The sequence below is a fragment of the Callorhinus ursinus genome, unplaced genomic scaffold, assembly GCF_003265705.2.
Source record: "Callorhinus ursinus isolate GAN/ISIS: 27379988/994484 unplaced genomic scaffold, GSC_fseal_2.0 scaffold18, whole genome shotgun sequence".
Taxonomy (NCBI): Eukaryota; Metazoa; Chordata; class Mammalia; order Carnivora; family Otariidae; genus Callorhinus; species Callorhinus ursinus.
This window is the reverse complement of record NW_027397080.1, coordinates 2,569,547-2,593,297: the sequence shown is the minus strand read 5'-3', so window position 1 is coordinate 2,593,297 and position 23,751 is coordinate 2,569,547. Positions and strand designations below refer to the sequence as shown.

Below are 23,751 nucleotides of genomic sequence, written 5' to 3'. Positions count from 1 at the left end.
TTCCCACCAACAGTGTAGGAGGGTTCCCCTTTCTCCACATCCTCGCCAACATTTGTTGTTTGCTCCCTTGTTAATTTTTGCCATTCTAACTGGTGTAAGGTCGTATCTCATTGTGGTTTTGATTTGAATTTCCCTGATGGCTAGTGATGTTGAACATTTTTTCATGTATCTGTTAGCCATTTGTATGTCTTCTTTGGAGAAATGTCTGTTCATGTCTCCCACCCATTTTTTTGACTGGATTATTTGGTGTTTTTTGGGTGTTGAGTTTGAGAAATTCTTTATAGATCTTGGATACCAGCCCTTTATCTGTACTGTCATTTGTAAATATCTTCTCCCGTTCTGTGGGTTGTCTCTTAGTTTTGTTGACTATTTCCTTTGCTGTGCAGAAGCTTTTTATCTTTTTTTTTTTAAAGATTTTATTTATTTATTTGAGAGAGAGAGAATGAGAGATAGAGAGCATGAGAGGGAAGAGGGTCAGAGGGAGAAGCAGACTCCCCGCTGAACAGGGAGCCTGATGTGGGACTCCATCCCGGGACTCCAGGATCATGACCTGAGCCAAAGGCAGTCGCTTAACCAACTGAGCCACCCAGGCGCCCAGAAGCTTTTTATCTTGATGAAGTCCCCAGAGTTCATTTTTGCTTTTGTTTCCTTTGCCTTTGGAGACGTGTCTTGAAAGAAGTTGCTGTGGACAGTGTCGAAGAGGTTACTGCCTGTGTTCTCTCGGATTTTGATGGATTCCTGTCTCACATTGAGGTCTTTTCATCCATTTCGAGTTTATCTTCATGTATGGTGTAAGACAGTCAGTTTCATTCTTCTGTATGTAGCTGTCCTATTTTCCCAGCACCATTTGTTGAAGAGACTGTCTTTTTTCCTTTGGATATCTTTTCCTGATTTGTCAAGGATTAGTTGACCATAGAGTTGAGGGTCCATTTCTGGAGTCTCTCTTCTGTTCCATTGATCTATGTTTCTGTTTTTGTGCCAAAGCATGCTGTCTTGGTGATCACAGCTTTGTAATATGGCATGAAGTCATGCAACGTGATGCCCCCAGATATGTTTTTCTTTTTCAACATTCCCTTGGCCATTTGGGGTCTTTTCTGATTCCATACAAATTTTAGGATTGTTTGTTCCAGCTCTTTGAAAAATGCCAACAGTGGAGCGCCTGGGTGGCTCAGTTGTTAAGCGTCTGCCTTCAGTCAGGTCATGATCCCAGGGTCCTGGGATCAAGTCCTGTGCTCCCTGCTCAGCGGGAAGCTTGCTTCTCCCTCTCCAGCTCCCCGCTGCTTGTGTTCCCTCTCTCACTGTCTTTCTTTGTCAAATAAATAAATGAAATCTTAAAAAGAAAAGAAAAATGCCAATGGCATTTTAATAGGGATGGCATTGAAAGTGTAGATTGCTCTAGGCAGCATAGACATTTTAACAGTATTTATTCTTCCAATCCATGAACATGGAATGTTTTTCCATCTTTTTGTGTCTTCCTCAATTTCTGTAGTTTAGAGTATAGATCCTTTACCTCTTTGGTTAGGTTTATTCCTAGGTATCTTATGGTTTTGGGTGCTACTGTAAATGGAATCCATTCCTTAATTTCTCTTTCTACAGTTACATTGTTAGTGTTATAGAAAAGCAACTGATTTCTGTGCACTTTTAGATAGAGGGACTGGGAAAGCCCTCCCGGGGCAGGCGACACGTAGGTTTAGGTAAAACCCTGAGGGAAGTTAGAGAGGGGCCATGCTGCTCCCCGAGGGAAGAAGGCAGCTGGTGCAGAAGCTCTGAAGTGGGATCCCAGAACAGGAGAGGGGCATCTGTTGCTGGAGTGGGAAATCAGAAGAAATGAAGTCAGAAAGTTAAGAAACGTGGGGACGTTGTAGGTCATTAGAAGGATGGAGGAGTTGGAGCAGAGGAGTAGCATAGGTTTTACAGGACCGCTCTGGCTACCTTGATGTGAACAGACTGTGGGCAGGCAGGGAGTCCAACTAGGAGACCATTGTAATCATCTTGCAGAGACATGGTGGTGGCGTGGGCCGTGGTGGAAGCAGCAGAGGTGGTCAGACATTGTCGCGTCGAGATAAATTCTGAAGGTAGAGGTGACCGGTTTGCCAGCAGCTCGGATGTAGCTGTGAGAGAGAGAGAGGGAGAGAGAGAAAGAGAGGAGACGTTGCGCCTGGGCCATGAGAAGAATGAAGAAGGCACCTTTTACCAAGCTGGAGAAAGGACTGCCAGAGGAGCAGGTTTTAGGGGGTGTATCGGGAACTTGAGTTTAAAGATGCAGAGTTTGAGAGAGCTCTTAGACATCCAAATGGAGGTGCCAAGGAGGCAAGAGAATATATAAGCCTGGCATTCAGGGGAGAGGTCCAGGCTATGGAAGCAGAAGAGACTGCCAAAGAAGTGAAGGTAGGTGGAGAAGAAAAGCAAGGACTGAGCCCAGGGCAAACTAACATTTAGTGCTGCAGGAGACAAGGAAGAAACAGCAAAGGAGAAAGAAACAAGCATGCCCAGTGGGATAGTAGGAAAACCAGGAAAATATGGTATTCTGGAAACCAAATTAAGAAAGTGTTTTAAGAGGAACAATTAACTATGGAATATGTTGCTTGCAGGTAGGGTGCTCCTATAAGTTGTTGTCCAAATTAGGACACTTTTTTTTTTTAAGAGAGGGATAGGGGGAGGAGCAGAGGGAGAGGGAGGGAGAGAATTCCAAGCAGGCTCCATGCCCAGTGCAGAGCCCGACTTGGGGCTCAACCTCACGACCCTGAGATCATGACCTGAGCTAAAATCAAGAGTCAGACACTTAACCAACTGAGCCACCCAGGCACACCCAAACTAGGACACTTGGTAGTCACTCCAGGATAAGACACGTAATCCAAGATCATCCCAGGAAAATCAGAATGGTGTGTGGTCACTCTACTGATAGGTCAGTAAGAATTGACTATTGGATTTAGCAACATGAAAGTAATTGGGGACCTTGAATGATGAATTTAGGGGTCATTAGAATGGATTTAGGAGAAATGGGAGGAGAGAGCTCAGAGATGGCAAGTGCAGGTCACCCTTTCAAGGTGTGTTTCTGTAGAGAGAAAGAAAGAAACGCACGGTAGCTGAATCCAGGTGGTAGTTATATAGGTGATCATTGTACTGTTCTGGAAGTCCTGTTTTGTCTGCACTCTTTCCGTGTCATGGCAAGCAAGGCCATCTGTGGTCAGTAAGGATGAGGGAGGAGGTGTCGGGGTTGTGAGGAGAGAGTGTGACTAGTCATCTAGGAAAATGGAAGAATGGCTGAGCTAGTAACATTTCAAGTGAGACAAACCAGTGTGCCTCTTTCTCTGGCCCGTGTCCTGAAGGTAGGAAGTAGAATTTAACCACCGTTGGGTTTTAGCTGAATGAGAGAGGAGCAAAGAAGCTGAGGGTGAATTAAGGAAGTGATTGTTACGACTGATGTGGAATTTCAGATGGGTGAGAATTGCAGTACAAACAGAAGGAGGTGAAGGACAGGAAAAAGATGATAGGATCTGTGGCTTGAAGATCTCGTGGGTTGAAGGATTGGAGTTTAGCCCCAGGAGTAGGTGAGCTATAGATACTTTAATAGGTGGAGGCCGGAGAACCAGTTTGAGTAGAGAGGGCTTTAGTTGTTAGCAATGACCCAGTCTGGGGTATGATTTAGGAGTAAATAAGTGAGGGAGGGTAGAGAATAAGATCACTGGAGGAGGCGGGGGTCAAGGCAGGCCCGCCTTGGAGTTCACCAGTTTCTAGTTTAGAAGGAAGTTCATCTGTCCTGTTCCTTACTTGGTGAGTAAGGAATGTGCTACAGGTGTTGAGACTGATGATAACTGCTTTAGGGTCTCTCTTCTGCACTTTATTTTGGACTGAGACTGAAGTCGAGGGTACAGGAGCCTGCTAAGGAAGGCAGTGCTAGATTTCACCAAATGTGGGGGCCGGTCTGTGGCCATAGTCAAGGCCAGCAGAGATCAGAAAGGCAGCAGAGGACATTAGGGAAGGAGAGCCAGTCAAGCAAAGCATCAGAACAAAGGGTCTTGCAGGGCGCCTGGGTGGCTCAGTCGTTAAGCGTCTGCCTTCGGCTCAGGTCATGATCCCAGGGTCCTGGAATTGAGCCCCACTTCGGGCTCCCTGCTCCATGGGGAGCTTGCTTCTCCCTCTACCTGCTACTCCCTCTCTTTGTGCTCTCTCTCTCTCTGATGAATAAATAAATAAAAATCTTAAAACAAAAGAAAAGAACTGAGGGTCTTGGCCGGGAGGTATAAGAGATTAAATCACAGAGGCCCTTATAAGGTACCAGTAGGTAATATTAGGGATTTGAGCCCAAGTCAATGATATCAATGATAGGAAGCTTTTGAAGATCTTCCAAGGAAGAGCAGGATGGGCTGGGGCCTGCTTGTCTCCAGGACCGTTTATTCTACAGGTATTAGCAATGCCACGTCTTGGGAGGGTATCTAGAATGACTACAGCAGGTCTCCGGTCCTCCTTCCTGGTGGTTGACTGGACGGCCTGCCATGCAGAGCTGAGTGCAGCAGGACGTAGGGGAGCGCGGGATGGATGGGTGGAAAGAGGAAATTGAATGCTGCAGCTCAGTGGTTTGTGACTGTGACAGATCCCTGCCCCATGTGCAGGGCCCATTTATTGTGGCTGGTCATTCATTTGTTCATAGATTAACTGCAATCTACTAGGTGCTCTTCTAAGTATTAGGGATGTGGTGGTAAGTATAAGACATGATGATAAGATAGTCCATCTCTCAGGGCACCCCTCCGCTCGTTATTCAGATGGAGGACCTCTTGGGTTTGCAGAGGCCAGGATGTCTGGGTAGAGGCAAAGGATGGTGCAAGGAGTGGGAGTAGCAGCATCTGTGTTTTACATGGCCGGAATTCTCATTGCAGGACTGTCCTCCCTGTGCATCTCTACAGGAGGATGGTGACAGGCAGGCTTCCCATTGACCGCTAGCCTGCCCATTTGGCAATCGGTCTGGTGTTGGGAGAGAGAAAATTCTGCCCGTGCAGCCTCACCCAAAGTCTCCAAAGTCAAGAGCAATGCTGGAGCCCTTGTACTAAAGAAGACAGCTAGGGTACTTTGCTATAGGAGCAGCATGCCCAGATGGTGCCCAGAGGGACCTGCAGAGGAAATTCCGAGAGGAGTCCACATGGATGCCTTGCCCGCTCTGGGGCGGTGAAGAGGTGTGTGGGTGCAGAGGCTCAGGCTTCTGTGGCCAGCACAGCTGTTACTGCCTCCAGCTTCCCTCCAGAGAGAAGCAACGGGGCCGCACTCAGGCCCCAGAGGCAGTGAGCAGCCCGATGGGCTGCCCCTCAGTCTGAGACTTGGGTGCTCTTTGCTGAAAAGAAGGGAAGAGGCCTAAGTTTAGGGGAAGATCATGGTGCCAGTGAGAGATCTTGGCCAAGATGTCCCAGACGCAGTTAGATAATAAGTCCTGAGCACAGGATAGAGGTCTGAATTTGAGATAAAGATTTGGTGGCCACCTGTTGGGCATAAGCGTCTGGGCGTTTGGAACTTGAACCCTCTTAAAACAGTCCTATTTTCCAGTCTTTTCTTTCCAGTCCTTCCTGGGCCTGTAAGCAGTGGTGGGATGCAGAGGAGATGGTGGTCAGCAGCAACTGCCCCTGCGCCCCTCCCCTGGGCTGCCTTCCCCAGCCTTCTCCTCGGAGGGCAGAAGGTCTCATCTGACAGGACAGCTTCTGCTCACTCACTGTCCTGTCTCATTCCTACGCAGAGGGGGAAAATGGCTGCAGCCTTCTTGTGAGAATTTCATTTTTCTGTGGAGCTCAGAAAACAATATACCTGTGTGAGTTTCCTGTAGCTGCTATAACAACTGATTTTCTCACAGTTCTGGAAGCCAGAAATCCAAAATCCCCTTCCTTGGCCCAGATCAGAGTGTCAGCAGGGCCACACTCGAGATTATCTGTTGCATTGCAAGGACTTCACCCTTTACTGTGACTGAGATAGGAAAACATTGCCCATGTGGGAAGATTGATCTTTGATAGAAGAATGGACACTTCCTCAGCTTTATCACAAAGGACAGAGGAGGTGGTGGAGCAGATGCAGGTGGCTTTGTCGATTTGGTGGGAGGCAGACCTCTGATCTCACTTAGCGCATGTTTATTCAGCACCCACTATGCCAGGCACACTTCTAGGTGCCGGGGGATATAGTAGCGAACAAAATAGGCAGATCCCTAGTCCCATAGAGCTTGCATTGTCCATATTATAATAAACTGGTACACACGAGAGAGAATAAGCAAATAACAAGATAATTTTATAAGTGCTAAATGAAAGAAAGAAGAAAAGCAAGCTGAATGATAGTGGCAGGCGGAGGAACCCCCTTAAGACAAAGGAGTCAGAGAAGACCTCTCTGAGGAGGTGACATATGAGCAGATCTGAATGAAAACGAAGAGCCAGCTTTGGGAAGATCCAGAGTGTTTTGGAAAATTCCAGACACAGAAAAAAGTATGTTGTATTCAAGAGCTCAGACAGAAGGCTAATACAGTGTAGCAGGGTGAGTAAGGAGAAGCCTAAAATGGCATGAGATGTAGGTGAGGATTTAGCCTTGTTGCCTGTGGTTTGGTTTTATCCAGAGAGCACTGGGAAGGTCTTAAGCAGCAGAATGGCATGATATGGTTGCTAATTGAGTATCCTTCTGGCCTTTCTAGAGAATGGATTGAGGGGCAGGAGTGGAAGCTGGGTGCTGACCATTGCGTAGTCAAGAAGTGATGATTTAGCCCTGGATGGAAGCAGTGGAGAGAGAGATAAGTGGATAGATTTCCAGGACATTCAGAGATTAACAGGATTTGCTGATCTACTGGATGAGAGGCAGCCAAGAAAAAGAGATGAGTCAAGAATGACTCCAAGGGGGGGGGTGCCTGGGTGGCTCAGTCGTTAAGCGTCTGCCTTTGGCTCAGGTCATGATCCCAGGGTCCTGGGATCGAGCCCTGCATCGGGCTCCCTGCTCTACGGGAAGCCTGCTTCTCCCTCTCCCACTCCCCCTGCTTGTGTTTCCTCTCTCGCTGTGTCTCTCTCTGTCAAATAAATAAATAAAATCTTAAAAAAAAAAAAAAAAGAATGACTCCAAGGGGTACCGTCCAGTTGGCAAGAGAGAAGTTTGTAAAATCGGTGATCCCCTTTGTACAATGTGCTGACCCTAGGTCAGTAGCACTAGAATGGAAAACAGGGGGATTCTTGGGTTTTTCTTGGTCAGCTGCATTGGCCTGGCCTGGCCTTCCTTCACCATCAAAGCCAAAACCACCCCCAGCTCCATGGTCCTAGGCATCATTGGTGCTCTCATCATTTCTCTGAGTTCCATTACTTTCCTATTCTGCCAACGAACCTGATACAGCAATGCCCATGATTGAGTTCATCCAGCCACTTCTCTGCCCTCTGCCTGTGGGCCGCTGAGCTGCTAATGGAGAACACAACACAACACACGCATTGGCCCCGCTGGTCCCATGGTCTCCCGCCTCTGCTGAGTGCTCAGCACTGCTCAGCACTCCTTGTCCCTCTTTGGCCTATCCAAGTTTCCTTTGGACCTATCACGGTGACTGTTCCAGACCATTCATAAGTTACTGAAGTCTCCACCTTCACACCCACAGTCCCCCAGATCCCCAGGCCCAGGTATTTCCCAGAGAAGAGATTCTGTCTGCTAAGTGTTTGCTCAGGTTCCCTTCCCACCAGCCACACCTGTCAAAGTAGCCATCTTCACATCCACCCCTGTTCCCCGGGAGAAGGTACCCTGCCTCTGTGTCCCTCCCCTCCTACTCTGGATCCTGTCCCGTTCCCTCCTTGGGCCTCGTTGCCCTATCCCCTTGCCCCGTCTCTTGCCTCCCTTTCTGTTTGTCTCCTTCCAGCCCAAATACAAACACGCTCATTGCCTGCAGCCACCACTGCATTCCATCCTCTCCTTTGCCACCAAGTTTCTGTAGAAATTGTCTGAGCTCTCCTGAACACTTTCATACTTCTCTCCCTCCTCGACCCCCTGCAGTCCAGCTCTGTCCTCTCTCCATCCCCAACAATGCGCTACTCAAAGGGGCAAGTGGCTTTCGTGTGTTCCCAAAGGCAGTGTGATCAGTGAAAATATGGGCGCGAGTAGCCAATCCATGAGGTTGTTGTGAGGATGAAATCAGGTCCTGTGCACCGATCACTCAGAGCAGTGTCTAGAACATAGTAAGGGCTCTAACTGTGAACTGCTGTCATTACTGTAGTGATTATGGTGGCCTTTATCAGATATTTCACGCTGCCTCTGTCTGTACTTGGCTGCTTTACCTATCATCTGCAAAAGTAGGGACTCTGAGCTGTGGATTGTCATGTTCCCAGTGACTAGTGCAGGGACTAGGATCAGCTAGGGCTTAGCACATGTTGGTGAGTTGGATGGTGGGCACCAAGGACACATGGGACTTGAACTCTGGGTTAGATGGCCCCTGCGGACAGTCTGGTCATCACCCATGCTCTCACGGGGGAGGGGTGCTTGCCTCTCAGCAGCTTCTCAGCTCACAGTTCCGCCCTGTCTGCCTGCGCCTCCTTCGTCCACACTAGGCACAGGCTGTCAGCACAGTCAGTGGGAGTCCTGTCAGCAGGAGCCCGGGCACTGCCCCCTTGAGGGCCCCTGGCTCAGCCTTTCCTCTCCTCCTTTAGCATAGGCCTCCCTGCCTGTCATACATGTCATGCATGTGGCTCCAGGCTGTCTGTGGCCGCGGTCCCTAGGCAGGCCGCGGGGCAGTAGCTGGTAGAATTTCAGACTTGGGAGGGGTTTGCTGTGAAACAACAGAGACCTCGCTGGAAGCAGGGAGATCCAAGTGTCCATGAGGAGCCCCAAGAAGGCAGCCCCCGGACCTCCACAGTGGAGCAGAAATTTGGCCTGGACTGGCCTAGCAGGATCTACACTGTGGGGTCTGCCACCTGAGCTGCTCCTCCCACTTCTAGCCAGCAGGCATTTGCTGAACACCTGCTGTGTGCTCAGCCGCGTGCTTGGTGGTGTGCTCGGCCGTGTGCTCAGGGTGCCCATGGCCTGGTGGGGAACCAGGCGATGACACTCGTGTGCAGTGAGTGCCATGAGGACAGAGTACACAGAGAACCGTAGAGACCAGAGGGGCCTCCATCAGCCCTGTGTGGCTCAGGGAGGACTCTCCCTTTTAGAAGGTAGAGATGCTGGAGTCCAGTTGAAGAATGAGCAGAAACTGAGCCTGTAAATGAGAAAGGGAAGAGAATTCCAGGCAAAGGGAATAGAGTATAAAATCATGGAGGCGTTAAAGAGTCTGGCAGGTTGTAGAAACTCTAAATAGTTGGAAATGGCTAGCGCTTAGGGAAAGGGAGAAGAGAGGGACGGTGTCTGAGGCAGGTAGACAGGAGTCAGATCACATGGTCTTCATAAACCAGACTAAACAGCTTAAACTATATCCTCTAATTAGCAGCTGGTATTGGTAGAAACCCGTATCAAACTAATTCAAACACAAAGAAAATGTATTGGTTTATGTAACTTAAGTTCAGGGGCTGAACTATCTTCAGGCCCACCTGATTATAGGACCCAAGCAGTGTCTCTCTCCCAGTGTTCTGGCTCTGTGTTCATCTCGGTTTGCCTGTTCCGTGGACTGTTTTCTCTATGTAGCCATGAAGATGGCTCCAGCAGCTCAAGGCCTGGGGTCAGCCAATTTTATTAAAGGTCCAGTTAGTAGATATTTTGGTTTTGCAGGCTACAGACTATTGCTGCAACTGCTTGACTCTGCTGTCAAAGCATGAAAGCAGCCATAGACATTAGGTAAATGAATGAGCATGGCTATGTTTTAATAAAACTTTATTTATAGAAATAGGCAGCTGCTCTATGGGCTGCAGTTTGTACAAGCCCTGTTCTTTTTTTTTTTTAAAGCATTTTGAAGATTTATTTATTTGAGAGAGTGTGTGTGCGCTCATGCACCCGAAAGAGAGAAAGAGAGAGAGAGCTCACATGAGTAGGGGGAGGGGCAGAGGGAAAGGGAGAAGCACGCTCCCCACTGAGCAAGGAGCCTGCCACAGGACTCGATCCCAGGACCCCCAGGATCATGACCTGAGCCGAAGGCAGCTGCTTAATTGACTGAGCCACCCCTGCTGCCCTGTACAAGCCCTCTTCTTGGCTTACATGGTCATAACAACTCACTATCTCAGAGAAAAAGAGAGACTCCCTTATCCCCCAGTGTCCACATGTTAGACCTCAGAGAAGAATTTGATTCATCCCACTTGGATCAGGTGCCTATTGTTGAGCCAATTACTGTGGTCAAGGGGTGAAGTACCGTGACTGGCCAGCCTGGGACATGCGCAGTTGCACTGGTGGGGGTCAGCTCAGTAGGACCGCATGGAATGACAGGTAGGATGGGCTTACAGAAGAGGGTGGAAGGAATGCAGATACCCACTGCAGGGTTCCAACAGAAAAGAGCATGAACTGAGCTCCCGAAGTGACCAGTGATGATCCGGCTTGAAATCGGTCCGGACACAGCGTCAGGGCACCAGGCTGGCCCTGGTGGTGCTGATGCACACCCTGTCCTGGCCTCTTCCCTCCATGCAGAGTTTGCACCTCAACTGCTTTATTTACAACAATCGGAATGCCCTTGCCCATGCCTTCCTTCCTCACACATGGCTCCATGTCCTGGATGGGACGAGAGGGCAGATTCACTGGGAGGGGGGACCAGGCTGAGCTCGTCTGCCCCTGGTGGACGCTGCTTCACTGTCTGGCCTCAGCAATACCTCACCTTGTTTTGAAGGGAATATATTCTCCTCTCTTTGCCTTTGCCTCCACTACCCTTCTTCCAGAACACCCTTCCCAGCATTCTCCCCCAGGTCATTTATTTGTCTTTCAAGGCTCAGCTCAGTTTTGTTGTCATCTCCTTCACGAAGATTCTCCTGGACCCCTAAATTGGTCTAAGACCTTTGTACCCCTACCTATTACAGAACGCACGATGTGCAGATGGATTTGATGATCATTTATTTACCTGTGTCTGCTATTTCCTCCTGAAGGGAAGGACCGGGGTTAATTTTCCTTTAGGTCCCCTGCCAGCACTCAGCACAGGGGCTGGCACTGAGGAGGCAAGTAGCTGTTGGACGGGGCTGCTTTCTCCACTCTGTCTCGTCCCACGCAGGGTATGGAGGCCAGAGCTTCGTGCCAATGCTTGGAACAGGACTCGCTGGTTGCTACCCGCTGTTTGTCCTCTCTACCTCTGCGCCACTTCTCCCTGGGCGAATGTCCACCTGCCCTATAGATTTACAATCCTTTCTCCTCCTGCTCTGCTGTGCTCTCAGGGGACACATTCAGGTGGTCAGCAAGGGAAATACGCAAGCAGCCGTCAGTTTGACAAGGCATTTGGGAAGTGCTCATCTTTCCTGCACGGATATATACCATAAGCACGGATGTATACTATTTATGGTATACATCTTTCTGGTATATCATTTATGGCATACATCTTTCTGCAGCAAGATCCCCAACAAAACCAGGTAAATTCTAGAAAGCCCATGTCCCTCTGCTTTGTCCAGCTCACCACTTCCCAGAACAGGTTTGAGGATGGTGGATCTGTGGGGTTTTGCTTTCACTCTGCTGGATGACAGCCTCACTTTTTGGGGGGCCAGTGGCTGAATCTAACAGACTGATGTGTTATGACCCCTGGACCTCAGGACCCGTTCTTGGGCTCTGCCTTCCCTTTGTCCCCCAGTGCTTGAGCCGCTCACATTATTGGGGTGAGTAACTAGAAGGCTAAAGAGGCCCAGATGGACAGCTGAAGGTGTGTGTTACCCTACTCCAGCAAACCCCCATCTGGAGGCACTTTTTCAGTTGGGTTGGTGGGAACTTGGAGGAAGATCCTACTCTGGGTCTGCTGGCGCTCACATATAAGTACTCCCCACACGCTGATAAGACCCAGTCACCTCTCCTGCTGGTCCCTGGATACAGGCTTAAGTGCTGGGCCTTCGGTAGTGGTTGAGGTTGTTGGGGACATTCACCATCTATACTGCACCTCAGTCACACCACTGGGCATTAAATGAGCTGAAAGATACCTTCAGAGGGTCCTGGGTTGCCCTTCCTAGCTGCGCAGAGTCTGTGGACAGGGCAGCCTGTGGGCCCTGGGGTCAGAGCCTTGCTATGAGAGGCAGAGGGGTCAGACCCGCCCTCATCACGTGCCCTCCTAGAGTCACAAGTCTCCCCACTACTGAGCTCTAGGATCTCAGGAGAAAAGAGGGACAGGTTCCAGTGCGACTTCCTCTCCTTCCCTGGTTCCTTCTCACGCACTCACACACCCTGTTGCAACCTGATCCTAAAGCGTGCTGGAGCCCTGGGCTGGCAGGCTGGGGCCTGTCCGCCTGAGCCTGCCCCACCCTCCCCTGCTGCCTCCCAGGCCAGGGCAAGCAGGTCAGGCATCCCACACCCCCGCCAGTCTGACCAGTCATTCCACACGTCGGAGGCCACCTCCACCCTGGCCAGGCCCCCAAACTGGCACACTGGTCTCTGGACAGAAGTCCCTGGTTCTCTTCCAGGTGTACCAGGAGGCTCTGCCCAGGCCACCTGCAGAATGAACACAAACACACATACAGACCTCGCCGCTACCATCACCCCACCCCATTTCCTGTTGTTTATGGCCCCTGGCTCTGCTTCCAAGGCCTCTGCGGGCACGAAGCCACTTCATGGGGGCTGAGCAGAGGACGGTGGAGACACTGCAGTAGGAGGACAAGCCGAGCTGGGGGCACTGAGGAAGGCTGTGCAGTGGGAACGGGGGTTTTCCTGGCAGAGAGAGACAAGGGGATCGGGGGATGAAGTGTATGCCTGTGGGGGGGATGTTTCAGGCAGCAACACCACCCGTGTAAGCGTGTGCAGCCCAGCATGTTCAGGGAGCTACAGATAGTGCACTGCTGGTGGGACGTAACAGTAGTCTCAAAAGAGTGAATCCCAATGACATTAGATTGAGGAGTGACTGGGAGGTGAGGGAGTTGAGGCAGCATATCCATTGCTGTTTCTAGACGTTTTGCCACAAAGGGATGGAGAGAGAGAGAGATGCGTAGCTAAAGGGGTATGTGATCGGGAAAGTTTGTTGGGTGGATTTGTGTTTGTTTTCACATAAGAGAAACCTGAGCTTGATTTATGCTTGGGGGAACCAAACAGAAGAGGGAACCGTAGCATGCTGGAGAGATCAGCTTGGGTGGGCCTGGGCGGGGGGTAAGGAAGCAAGGAGCTGAACGAGTTTCTATCTGAGCAGCATCCTGGTTAGGGCCATGAAGTGAGAGAAGAGGTAATTTGCTCAGAGAAAGTTGGGAAGGATAGAGCGTTTGTGGAGCTTGGAGAAGGTTTGGAAGATCTACTGAGCAAAGTAGAGGGTCCAACTAAGGTTCAAGCCCATGAATTTATAGCGGCATCAGTTCATGTGAGTGTGGCAGAAGGGGGGTATGTGTGTGTTCTAGCAGCACTTAAAGTATAAAATATACAAGTAGGATTAGATTAGTCTCTGAGTGAGTTTTGCCTAATGGGTGGGACAGAAAGACAGTGGAACTGGAGGTATAGGGTCTTGGCAAGAAAGAAGTAAGAAATGGATGGGATTCTAGCCAGGAAAGAGATGTAACTTGGGAATGAAGAGAACTTTTCTAAGACTCAGAATCCAGAAACAATAAGGTTAAAAGGTTGATAAATTTGACTATGTTTTTAAAAAATTTGTGGCAAAAAATGAGGGAGGAAAAAGAAAGAAAGAAAACACCATAAGCCAAGTAGATGTTAAGTAAATAAACTAGGAGAAATATTTGTAATTGCGTCTTGGAAGGTTTATATATTTAATATATGCAGAGCTTCAAAAAAAAGAGAAGATTGTTAGCTAATACTATGGTGTGATCATAATGTATTATAGAAGTGTATCAAATCAACATGCTGTACATCTTCCACAGTGACATAACTTTGATGTCAATTATATGTCAAAAAAAGCTGGGAGAAAAGAAGGAAGAAAGAGACCGATAACCCTGTAGAAAAATGGGCAAAAGATAGGAACAAAGGTAACAGAAAAAGAAGTGCAAATGACCCCTTTATATATATATAACAATGTGCAATTTCACTTATAATAAAACAACACAGATACTCCTATCAGACTGGCAGAACTGAAATGTTTGACAGCATGTTCTCAGACATCACTGGTGGGTACTACAATGGCACAATCCCCATGGAGGGTAATTTGGCAATTTGGAGCAAAATTACTTATAGGCATTTTCCCTTTGACCCAACCAATCCACTTCAAGGAATCCATTCCAAAGATATACTGGCAAAGAGAAAAGACATACATGAAGTTATTCATTGTAACTGCTATTGGTAGAAGCTACTTTACAGAAGACTGCAACAGCCCAGGGGACTGACTGAATAATACTATCAAGTATATAATTCTATATACTACTATGGAGCGATCACAACAATATATTGTAGGTGGAAAAAAACAAAACAAAACAAAACTTAGTAGGCAAAACAGTGTATTTAATATACTATCTCTTTATTGAATAAAGAAATAAACACTGTACACACACATATGTATTATGTATTTGCTCACATCAAAAATAACAAAAGAAGGATAAAATAAAAATGAATTCATTATAGGAATAATACTAGTATGAATAAAATAAAATGAATTTAATAATAAAAATACTGTATGGGAATACAAGCAACAGGAGTCAGGCAGAGAGATAAGTGTTAGACTCCTCTGAATATATCTTGTTTTGTGAGTTTAGTTTTGGCATTGTGTAAAGTTTTTTATCATCATAAAGCGAAATTAAATTAAAATGAAGTATAAGTAACCCCTAAAAAGCAAAAGCAACATGAAACAAATGAACTTAACTCTAGGTATCATTGATGAATTAAACTCCGCAGAATTATTTCAAGTGGCAGAAGCAAAATCATTTGTCTGTACTTCTCTAGTATGGTACACCCGAAGGCAGAAAGAACTATAAAGAAATTTTAAATTGGTTTTAGTAATGATAGTATTAGTAATGTTATTCTGAAACTATTGTATTTTCTACATGTACCTGTATGTGTGTATGTATTAAGATAAAGCAAATAAGCAATTGTGTTAATATCACTATAAACAAGAATGTCTACTTAATTGAAAAGAGATACAAATATAAAATAAAGGAAGCTTCCATAGATGACTTTTATGGTATGTGAATTATATCTTGGTGAGGCTATGAAACAAGAGAAAGAAAGTACAAATCTTGTCATCCTGAATTTGGATTGGGAATACTAGTATAAATGCATGATGTATTTTCTCTTTAAAAAAGTATTTCCTGCTTTGTCCCCCTGAAAAGGCCTGGGGAAAATGACTAACCCTAGCAACGTGAGCCACCTGGCCATCAAGATGGTGGTCTCTAAATACCATTTCCAATGAAAAGGAACCAGGGCTCCTTGGAAGATGACCGACTCCAGGTGGAGGCAAGAAGTGTACAGGATGAACGTGGGACATCTTTAAATACTAGACAGCAAGGTTGTTTTCTAAGATTACTGGGGTACGTCAGAAGGATTCAGGAGCCAAGATGAAAAGGCCAAAGGGAGAAGAAGAGAGAGGAAGAAACCTATGGATTTAAAAGAGACTAGAGACCAGCCCAATTCAATGTGTGGACCATGCTTTCATTCTGATCTAAATAACCAACTATTAAAGTAAGCAACAACAGCAAACATTAATGAGATAATAGGAGAAATCTGAAATTGACTGTTGCTATTAAGAAATTGTAGCTAGTGTTTTAGATGTGATAATGGCTTTGAGAGGAGTTGCTTAGGTGTGGTTATGGTTTTTAAGGTGGCCTTACCTTATAGAAATTAATGCTAAAGTATTTTATGGATAAAGTGGCATGATTTCTGGGAGTTCCCAAAATAATATAGAGAGTGGAAGGAGCTAAGAGAAACAAAACTGACCATGACTGATAATTACTGGATCTGGGTAACAAGTCCATGAATTTTCACTGTTTTGTTTTTCAACTTTTGTGCATGTTTGAATCTCCCATAATAAAAAGTTTTAAAAATATATCCCCAGGCAGGAAAAAAGAGTACCCTTTGCACAAAGGTGCACCCAACTAGGAGAAAGAAATGTTTGAGGAGGCTGGCTCCGTCCGTCAAGAAATAAAGAGAGGCTGCAAAATGAGCAGCTAAAACATGAGGACCCAATAAAAGAACAAGGAAAAACAGATAATAAATATAAGAAATAAATAGGTTCTACACTAGCAGCAAAGAGTTTTAAGAAATGCTTATCAGACCCATGTCATGCTTTTTGCCAGGATCTCTCCCATGAATTATTTTTGTTCATCACTTACGGTCTTCATCAGCTCTAGCTGCTTTAACAGACTACCATAAGCTGGGTGGCTTCTCAATAACAGAAATGTGTTTCTTACAGTTCTGGAGGCTGAAGTCTGAGATCACAACACCATCATGGTCGGGTTCTGGGGAGAGCCATCTTCAGGTTCAGATGGCCGGCTTCTCCTTATATCCGTATATGGTGGAAAGAGAGCTAGTTAGCTCTCTGGCCTCTTTTTATTTTTTATTTTTATTTATTTTTTTTAAAGATTTTATTTATTTGGCAGAGAGAGACAGTGAGAGAGGGAACACAAGCAGGGAGAGTATGAGAGGGAGAAGCAGGCTTCCTGCTGAGCAAGGAGCCTGATGTGGGGCTTGATCCTAGGACCCTGGGATCATGACCTGAGCCGAAGGCAGATGCTTAACCAACTGAGCCACCCAGGCGCCCCTCTGGCCTCTTTTTAGAAGGGCACCAGTCTCACTCATGAAGGCTCTATCTACTCTCATGACCTGATTACCTCCCAAAGGCCCCCACGACCGCACACCATCACAGTGGGGATGAAATCTCAACATACGAATTTGAGGGAACACAGACACTCAAGACTGTAACACTAATGTTGGAACTGGTATTTTTTTGGGTCAAGTGTTCACTCGTGTATCCATGTACATTTGATTGTTGGGAGTCAACTTGGGTCACGTTACCAGCAGCTTACTGTTTTTGTTGTTTGATCCTGTCTTTATGTATTGAAAGAAGTTGCATCCATTTGCGTAGTGATGTTTTCATTATTATAAAGTGGAAAAAGAATCTACGGAGCTTAGTACAGATACATACCAAAAGGTTAATTGCCTTTGTGTTTTAGGATTATGGGTATTTTTTATTTATTTGTGTTTGTGTGTTCACCCATCAGTATTTTTTTCCCCAAAATTAACACTTATTACAAGCTACACCATAAATAAGGCTTTTTTTTTAAAAAGTAAAAATTAACATAATGAACTTTCTAATCAGCTGAATAACACAGGGAAAAGGAGAGGAAAAGGAAAAAAAAAATATGTTGAGAACGTCTGGCAAGATCTTAGGAGATTTTATTAGCATATGACAGCCAGTACCTGTTGGGAAGCAGACAAAATCCTGTCCAAGCCTGACTGAGAAACTTTGCAAACATTTTATAAGCTCAGTCCCGACGCAGGAGGAGAGGTTCTTGGTGCGGGCTTATCCAGGGACCTTGTTTCCTTTGCTGTTACACATAGGCTGTGGCCAGGACCCTCAGTGCCTCTGGGAGAACATCAAATATATTAATGTACTTCGATTTGATCTGCCAGGTATGAGAAACACGCATGCCCCCTGTACACAGAAGAAAGCATGCTAACTCAGAAGTCCAAAGGAAAGCTGCTCTGCAGGGAATGGCCTTTCTGTGCTGTCAGGTGTTGACGACTTCTTCCTAGCCATGAGTAAGGGGGGGGGGGGTGTTGCAGGATGGCAAGTTTTCTGCCTCTTTCAAGTTCATTTCAAAATCTCTAATAATATTATGCCTCCAAGTGATTATTGGTATTATTCCTCCTGGGTAGGGTGATCATGATGGTTAGTGAGGATGGAAGTGAGAAAGGTTTGCTTGAGTTGGAGTATATTCAGAGGGCTAAGTTCTAGCTCCTGGGCTTATAGGGCCTCTCCTCCAGTCTTCAGGTTTTCAGGGGCTGATTAGGTTGAGTTAGAAACACAGGGATGGAGCCAAGGCCTGGGCCTCCTCCACACCTTCATTCTTGGCCAGCAAGACCCCAAGCAGGCCCCGCTTCAAGAATCAACACACAGTAGATGATCAGGTGCTGGCCATGTTCTGGGCCACCAGGTACCCCGAGAAAGGTCTCAAAATCCGGTGCTAGGTTCCATGGATCCCTGAAGAGCTTGGTTTCTCCCGTCGTTCTCCCCTCATTGCCATTTCAGTCCCTACTGACTGTCCCCACCACCCACAGCCGGCACCCTGGCAAGTCAAACTTTCTTTTCCCTTCTCAACTCAGCATCATCCCGCCCTTCCATCTCTCCCCCTTTCCCTCCCTCCCTTCTCTCCCCCTTTCCCTCCCATCTTTCCTCCAGGCCAAAATTACCCCCTCCTCTTCTGCATGTGCCCCTCCCCCACCTCCTGAGGAGTTTCAGGTCCCCTCCATCCTTGTCTCTGCCAGGCTCCTACCTGTGCGAGGGCTCCTTTCAGCCCTGCCTCCCGGCCACAGGATGCTCCAGTTTTTCTGTTCTCTACCAAACGTCTGCCTCCTGTGGCTGTTCTCCCTCTCATCACGAATTCTTCCTCCTCACCCTGGGTGGTCTACCTCCCAGAATTCTCCAGGCACTAGCTGTCTTTGGGTCTCTTTCTGTTCACCTGGTCGGTGTGTCACCTCCATGTTCCCAGGCTGCAGGGACAGTGTAGGTGTGTGCCTGGGTCGCCTGCCAGAGAGATTGCCGTGCTGCACCTCCATGCGGGCCGAGTGATCTTGCCTCTCCACCCCTGTAGCCGGCCGTGTGGGGACTGGCCAGACCTGCCCCTTCAAGCTCAGGCTCCGGTAGATAAGCTGTGTCAGATGCCGCACAGCAGCTCCCCCCTGACCAGGGGCAGGGAGGGTGCTGGAGCGGGGAGCTGCTTCTGGCAGATCCTCCGCCCTGACAGATGTGCTGAAGAGCCAACCTGTACTCCCGCTTGTTGCCTTTGGGGATCCTCAACAGCCCTGTTGTATTCCAGGTTCTCCAAGCCAGCACCCATGTTCCTGGATGACTCTTTCCGCAAGTGGGCTAGGATTCGGGAATTTGTGCCGCCTTTTGGGATCAAAGGTCAAGGTAGGTCGGGAGCCCTGGCCCACTCTCTAGTAACATGGGAGCCCTCAGCCTGTCTCCCTGCAGTCAGGACAGGACTGTACCCTCAGAAGTCCCCATGCTGGGGATCCACTCCTCTCCCTCCCTCTTCCCCTCCCTCCCTTTCTTCCGACTTCAGTGGACTGTTTGTTTACTCGGAGCCCACCACTTGGCCAGGGTCAGGCATACAGCAGTGGAGTGGACAGTACAGTCCTGCTCCTTAAAAAAGCTCCAGTCTGGTGGAGACCCGGATACTTAGAGTGTGGGGCAGTAAGGGCTCTGACAAGGGAAGAGCACGATGCGATCACAGGACAGGAGGCCAGGGACATCCGTGCTGGAGGACCAGATAAGAGGGGGAAATCCCTGAGAAGACAGAGGCCATCCCCGACAAAGACCCCAGCCTCCTCCATCATCCCCTCCTTCCTACCCTGGTCTCTCCTCCAGTCCTTTCTTACCCTGTCCCCTGTGCCCTCAGAACGGTCCCCTTCCATTGCCTTAGGGACCTTGCTCATGCAGCTCCCTCCTGACTTAAGACTTTCCCACCCCTGACAGTTTAACTGTTCTGTTGCCTTGTCAAGTGCCTGCACTGTTTCATGGCATTGTAGAGTTTGGGCTTTTAGGGTCAGACATTGAGGGATCAGATCGGTACTACTTCTTTACTGGCTGTGACCTTGGACAGGTTACTTAACCTATCTGTGCTTTAGTTTCTTCATCAGTTAGATGGAAAAAAATACTACCATTATATTAGGTTGTGGTCAGAATTAAGTAAGATCACTGTTGAAGGCGTGATATCATTTGGCCAGGGGACTCAAAAATACATGAATCCTCCACTCAGTCAGTCCGTCCCTCCCTGAAAAGACAGGGACCGGCAAAAGGACTCTGGAACGGGAGTTTTGACCTCAGATCCCCAAAGACAAATCCAGTGGGTAGGGCTGAACCATGTGAAGAACTCCTTTTTACTGGGTGCAGGTAGCTAAGCAGCCTACTCTTCTAAATCCTTGCTCCAGACTCTGATTCTACTAAGCTACAAAGACCTGGAAAGGCTGGTACCCAGCCCATTGGCTAGCGAGAAGAGAGCACCTGCTAGTTTATGCCCTTTCTCCTAACGTCCCCTCCTAGAAAACAAACACCCAAGCCATAGCCTTGAGTTTGGCCAATGAGTAGCAATATGCTTTTTCTTAGAGGTGAAATGGGAGGTGGGAAAAGGGGGAGGTCTGTGCCCTTCCCTGAAGCCCTGCAGAAGGGATGCCTGAAAGCACTGAGTATAGAACCCTCCTTAAAGATCTCTTCCTTACCCATTCTCCTTCAGCTCCTGGAAAGATTCGCTGTGCCTGCTGCCTCCTCTTTGTCACCACTTAGTCCTGAGCACCCTCTTCCTTCCACCACCCCAGTGACACTGCTCAGTGCCCCCGTGAAATCCAAAGGGTCTGTTTCAGTCCCCAACTTGACCTCTTGGCTGCATCTGACAGTGTTGTCCACCCTGTCTTTTAAAAAAAATGATGGGGCTGTTATTTTTAAGTTGGGAGGCATTCTTTCTTTACATGGAATACTTCAGGCATATAAAAAAGAATGAAGACTAGTACAGTGAGCACCGTGTACTGTGTACCTAGCTTAAGGAATAAAACATGAAATACAGTTAAAGCTATGTGTAGCCCTTCCTGTTCTATTCCCCTCCTCCAGGAGACCGTTAGTCTGGTTTGGGGGTTATTGTTCCAATGCCTGTGTATCTATTTCTGTGACATATTTACATATCCATTGAAAATGTATTGTTTTTGCATATTTTTACATTTTACAAATAATATTGTGTGTGTGTGTGTGTACTTTTCAAATTAATTTTTTTGCTTCTGCTTTTCAGGTTTATCTGTATCAGTACACATAGTCCAAGGTCGCTTCTTTGTTTTTACTGCTGTGTAGTAGTCCATGTACCACATTTAATCTGTTTTCCTTTGGCAAACATTCAGTTTGCCTCTAACATTTACTATTACAAACAGGTCCGCAGCAAACCTCCTCGTCTCCTTAAACAAATGTGTGAGCGTTCAGATGCTGTCTTCCTAGGAAGAGAGTTGAACGATCTTAGTCTACGCACATCTACATCTTTGCTTAATGTTATTAAGATGCTCTCCACTGTGGCTGCACTGATCTACTTACTGTATCTCCAGATCTCTATGTACATTATCTTTCCATCTTCCTAACGACTCTGCAGCGTAGGAATTGCCATCTTCATTTGAAAGATGGGGAACTAAAGCACGAAGAAAGTAAGTGATTAATCGGAGGTCACAGAGCTCTGAAGTAGCACAGCCAGGATTTGACCCCAAAGCCAATATCATTATACATTATATTATAATGTTCTCATTATGCCAGAGTTTGAAAAGAGAGCAGTTCCCATCGCCAAAGCCAGAGAGAGGCCAAGAAGAATGAGGTCTGAATAGTGGTCACAGGATCTGAGGACAGAGGTCCTGGGCCCCTTGCTGAGGGTCTCCTGAGTGGAGTGCAGGTGGGCAGATACCAGGCCTCAGGGGTTGGAGATGGAAGGAGGCAGAGACAGGCTGGCAAGACCAAGACTGGAGATCGGCAGTGTTGGGGGGGGGTAGTGAGGGGAAGACAGTATCAGAGAATGAGGCAAAGGGGTCTGAGTTGGGAGTTGGCAGAGCCCACTCGAGCTCTTTAGTGTTAGTGGCCTTTGTCTCTGGGCACATCCCGGACCTGGGAATCCATGTCCTGGGGCCTGACTGCAGAGCCTCCGAAAGCCAGAGGAGACCTCCCAGGAAGGGCTGGGGAGCCCTGGGAGAGAAACTGCATGCCGGTGCTGGGGACTGGCTCCAGGCAGAGGCGAGTGTGCCTGCCTGTTCCCCTGCCTCCGTCTCGTTCCTCGGGGCTATAGCTAGGCCAGTGGCCCAGCCCAGCCTTGTGCCCAGAGCTCCCTCCCCACACTGTCACATCTACCTCCACCCTGCGCAGGGGCGTGTGCCTCCCCCCCATCATCTGCAAACATTGCACAGGCATGCCAGTGACCCTCTAACAGTAACCTCCCTCCTCTGTCCACAGACAATCTGATCAAAGCCATCTTGTCAGTCACCAAAGAGTACCGCCTGACCCCTGCCTTGGACAGGTGAGCCACTTGCTACCCAGCCCCCTGCCCCTCGGCTGCCTGGCGTGTGCAGAGGCGTTGAGACCCTGCCAGCCCTGGCTGGACACAAGCAGATTCTCCAGCATGTCCACAGGCGCACACATAGCGCCCATGCTGGGGTGGTGAGCAGATAAGATAAGGGGCGCCATCCAGCTGGCCTGAACCCCCTGGGCTGTAAGCACTTGGCAAGATATCTCAGTCCTCAGCCGTCAGAGGTCTGAGGGTAAGGACGGAAGACACTGGGCTGAAATCAGCCCAGCACTGGGACTGAGAGCCCGGGTGGTCGAGGCAGGTGAGGGGGCCAGGGCTTAAATGCAGGAGGCAGTGACAGCTCTGAAGCCAACGGACCCTGGAGGGGTAAGCCCCCGGCGGGAGGAGCAAGATGAATAGGGCTTTCTGATGGCCAATGGGAGCATGGGGGCTTCTGAGCTGAATATAAGCCCAGCCTTGGGTCCCGGAGCCTCCAGGCCTGTCCTCTCTCTTGAACTCCACCAACGCTTGGGGAACCTTTAGCCTAGAATGGCATCTTACCAGAGGCCCCTTCCTCACCACCCCGGAACTGGTGCCCTTGCCCCTTCCACAGCCACGCTGTCCTGGAGAGTATCTGGGACTAGGGATGTCAGTGTCCCAAGTGGCCCAGCTACCCACAGTATGGCTATGGCCTCAGAATGCTGCCAGAAGCCCATTGGTCTTCCCCCATCCCAGCCTGCACCTGCACCTACCCCAGAGGGGTAGGGAGAAGGAGCCCTAGTGGACAGCTCTCTAGAGGTCTCTGCCTCTCTCCCCTCAGCCTCAGCTGCCGCCGCTGCATCATCGTGGGCAACGGAGGTGTCCTTGCCAACAAGTCTCTGGGGTCACGAATTGATGACTATGACATTGTGGTCAGGTGAGCTCCCCAAATCAGTGCCTCAGGTGCCTGAGTGTCCTGGCCCAAACCCTCGTTCCCCAGTCCATTGAGAACTGTCTGTCTATCTGGCCATTTGGGCTGGAGGTCAGCAAAAGCCTAGAGAAGAACCTCTAGGTTTGGAGGGCTCTGGAAAGCTAGGTGGCTCCAGGTGACCCGGCTCCCTCTTCTCTGCACCTGGGGAATTCTGGGGTCATAGTCCCTCCCCAAACACGAGCCCACAGGCTCTGTGCAGTGAGCCCAAGGCAGGCTCTGACTGGGCCTGCTCTCTGTAGACTGAACTCAGCACCAGTGAAAGGCTTTGAGAAGGACGTGGGCAGCAAAACTACACTGCGCATCACCTACCCTGAGGGCGCCATGCAGCGGCCCGAGCAATATGAACGCGATTCTCTATTTGTCCTCGCTGGCTTCAAGTGGCAGGACTTCAAGTGGTTGAAGTACATCGTCTACAAGGAGAGAGTGGTGAGCTCCCCATGCACCAGCTCCTTCCCCTCTTGTCCTGGCCTTGCCCAGCTTCCAGGTCAGCCCCTTCCCCTGAACCCAGCAAAGAACAAGTAGGAACCTTTCAAAAGAAGCGTCAATGACCTAAAGCTGAAAGACACCCAAACTCAGCCAAGGGACAGAGAGGCC

At 48.4% G+C, this 23,751-nt stretch overlaps 1 protein-coding gene across 3 annotated transcripts in view; it reads left to right on the top strand.

Moving 5' to 3' along the window:
* The window catches only part of ST3GAL3 (ST3 beta-galactoside alpha-2,3-sialyltransferase 3), a 179,343-nt gene that overhangs the window by 134,532 nt on the left and 21,060 nt on the right, over positions 1 to 23,751 (top strand). For all 3 annotated transcript variants that reach the window (XM_073902754.1, XM_025856879.2, XM_073902755.1), the window contains 4 exons: positions 18,981 to 19,075; positions 22,136 to 22,199; positions 23,008 to 23,103; positions 23,397 to 23,583. In XM_073902754.1, the coding sequence (XP_073758855.1) occupies positions 18,981 to 19,075; positions 22,136 to 22,199; positions 23,008 to 23,103; positions 23,397 to 23,583 (442 nt within the window). The remainder of the gene's footprint in view (positions 1 to 18,980; positions 19,076 to 22,135; positions 22,200 to 23,007; positions 23,104 to 23,396; positions 23,584 to 23,751) is intronic.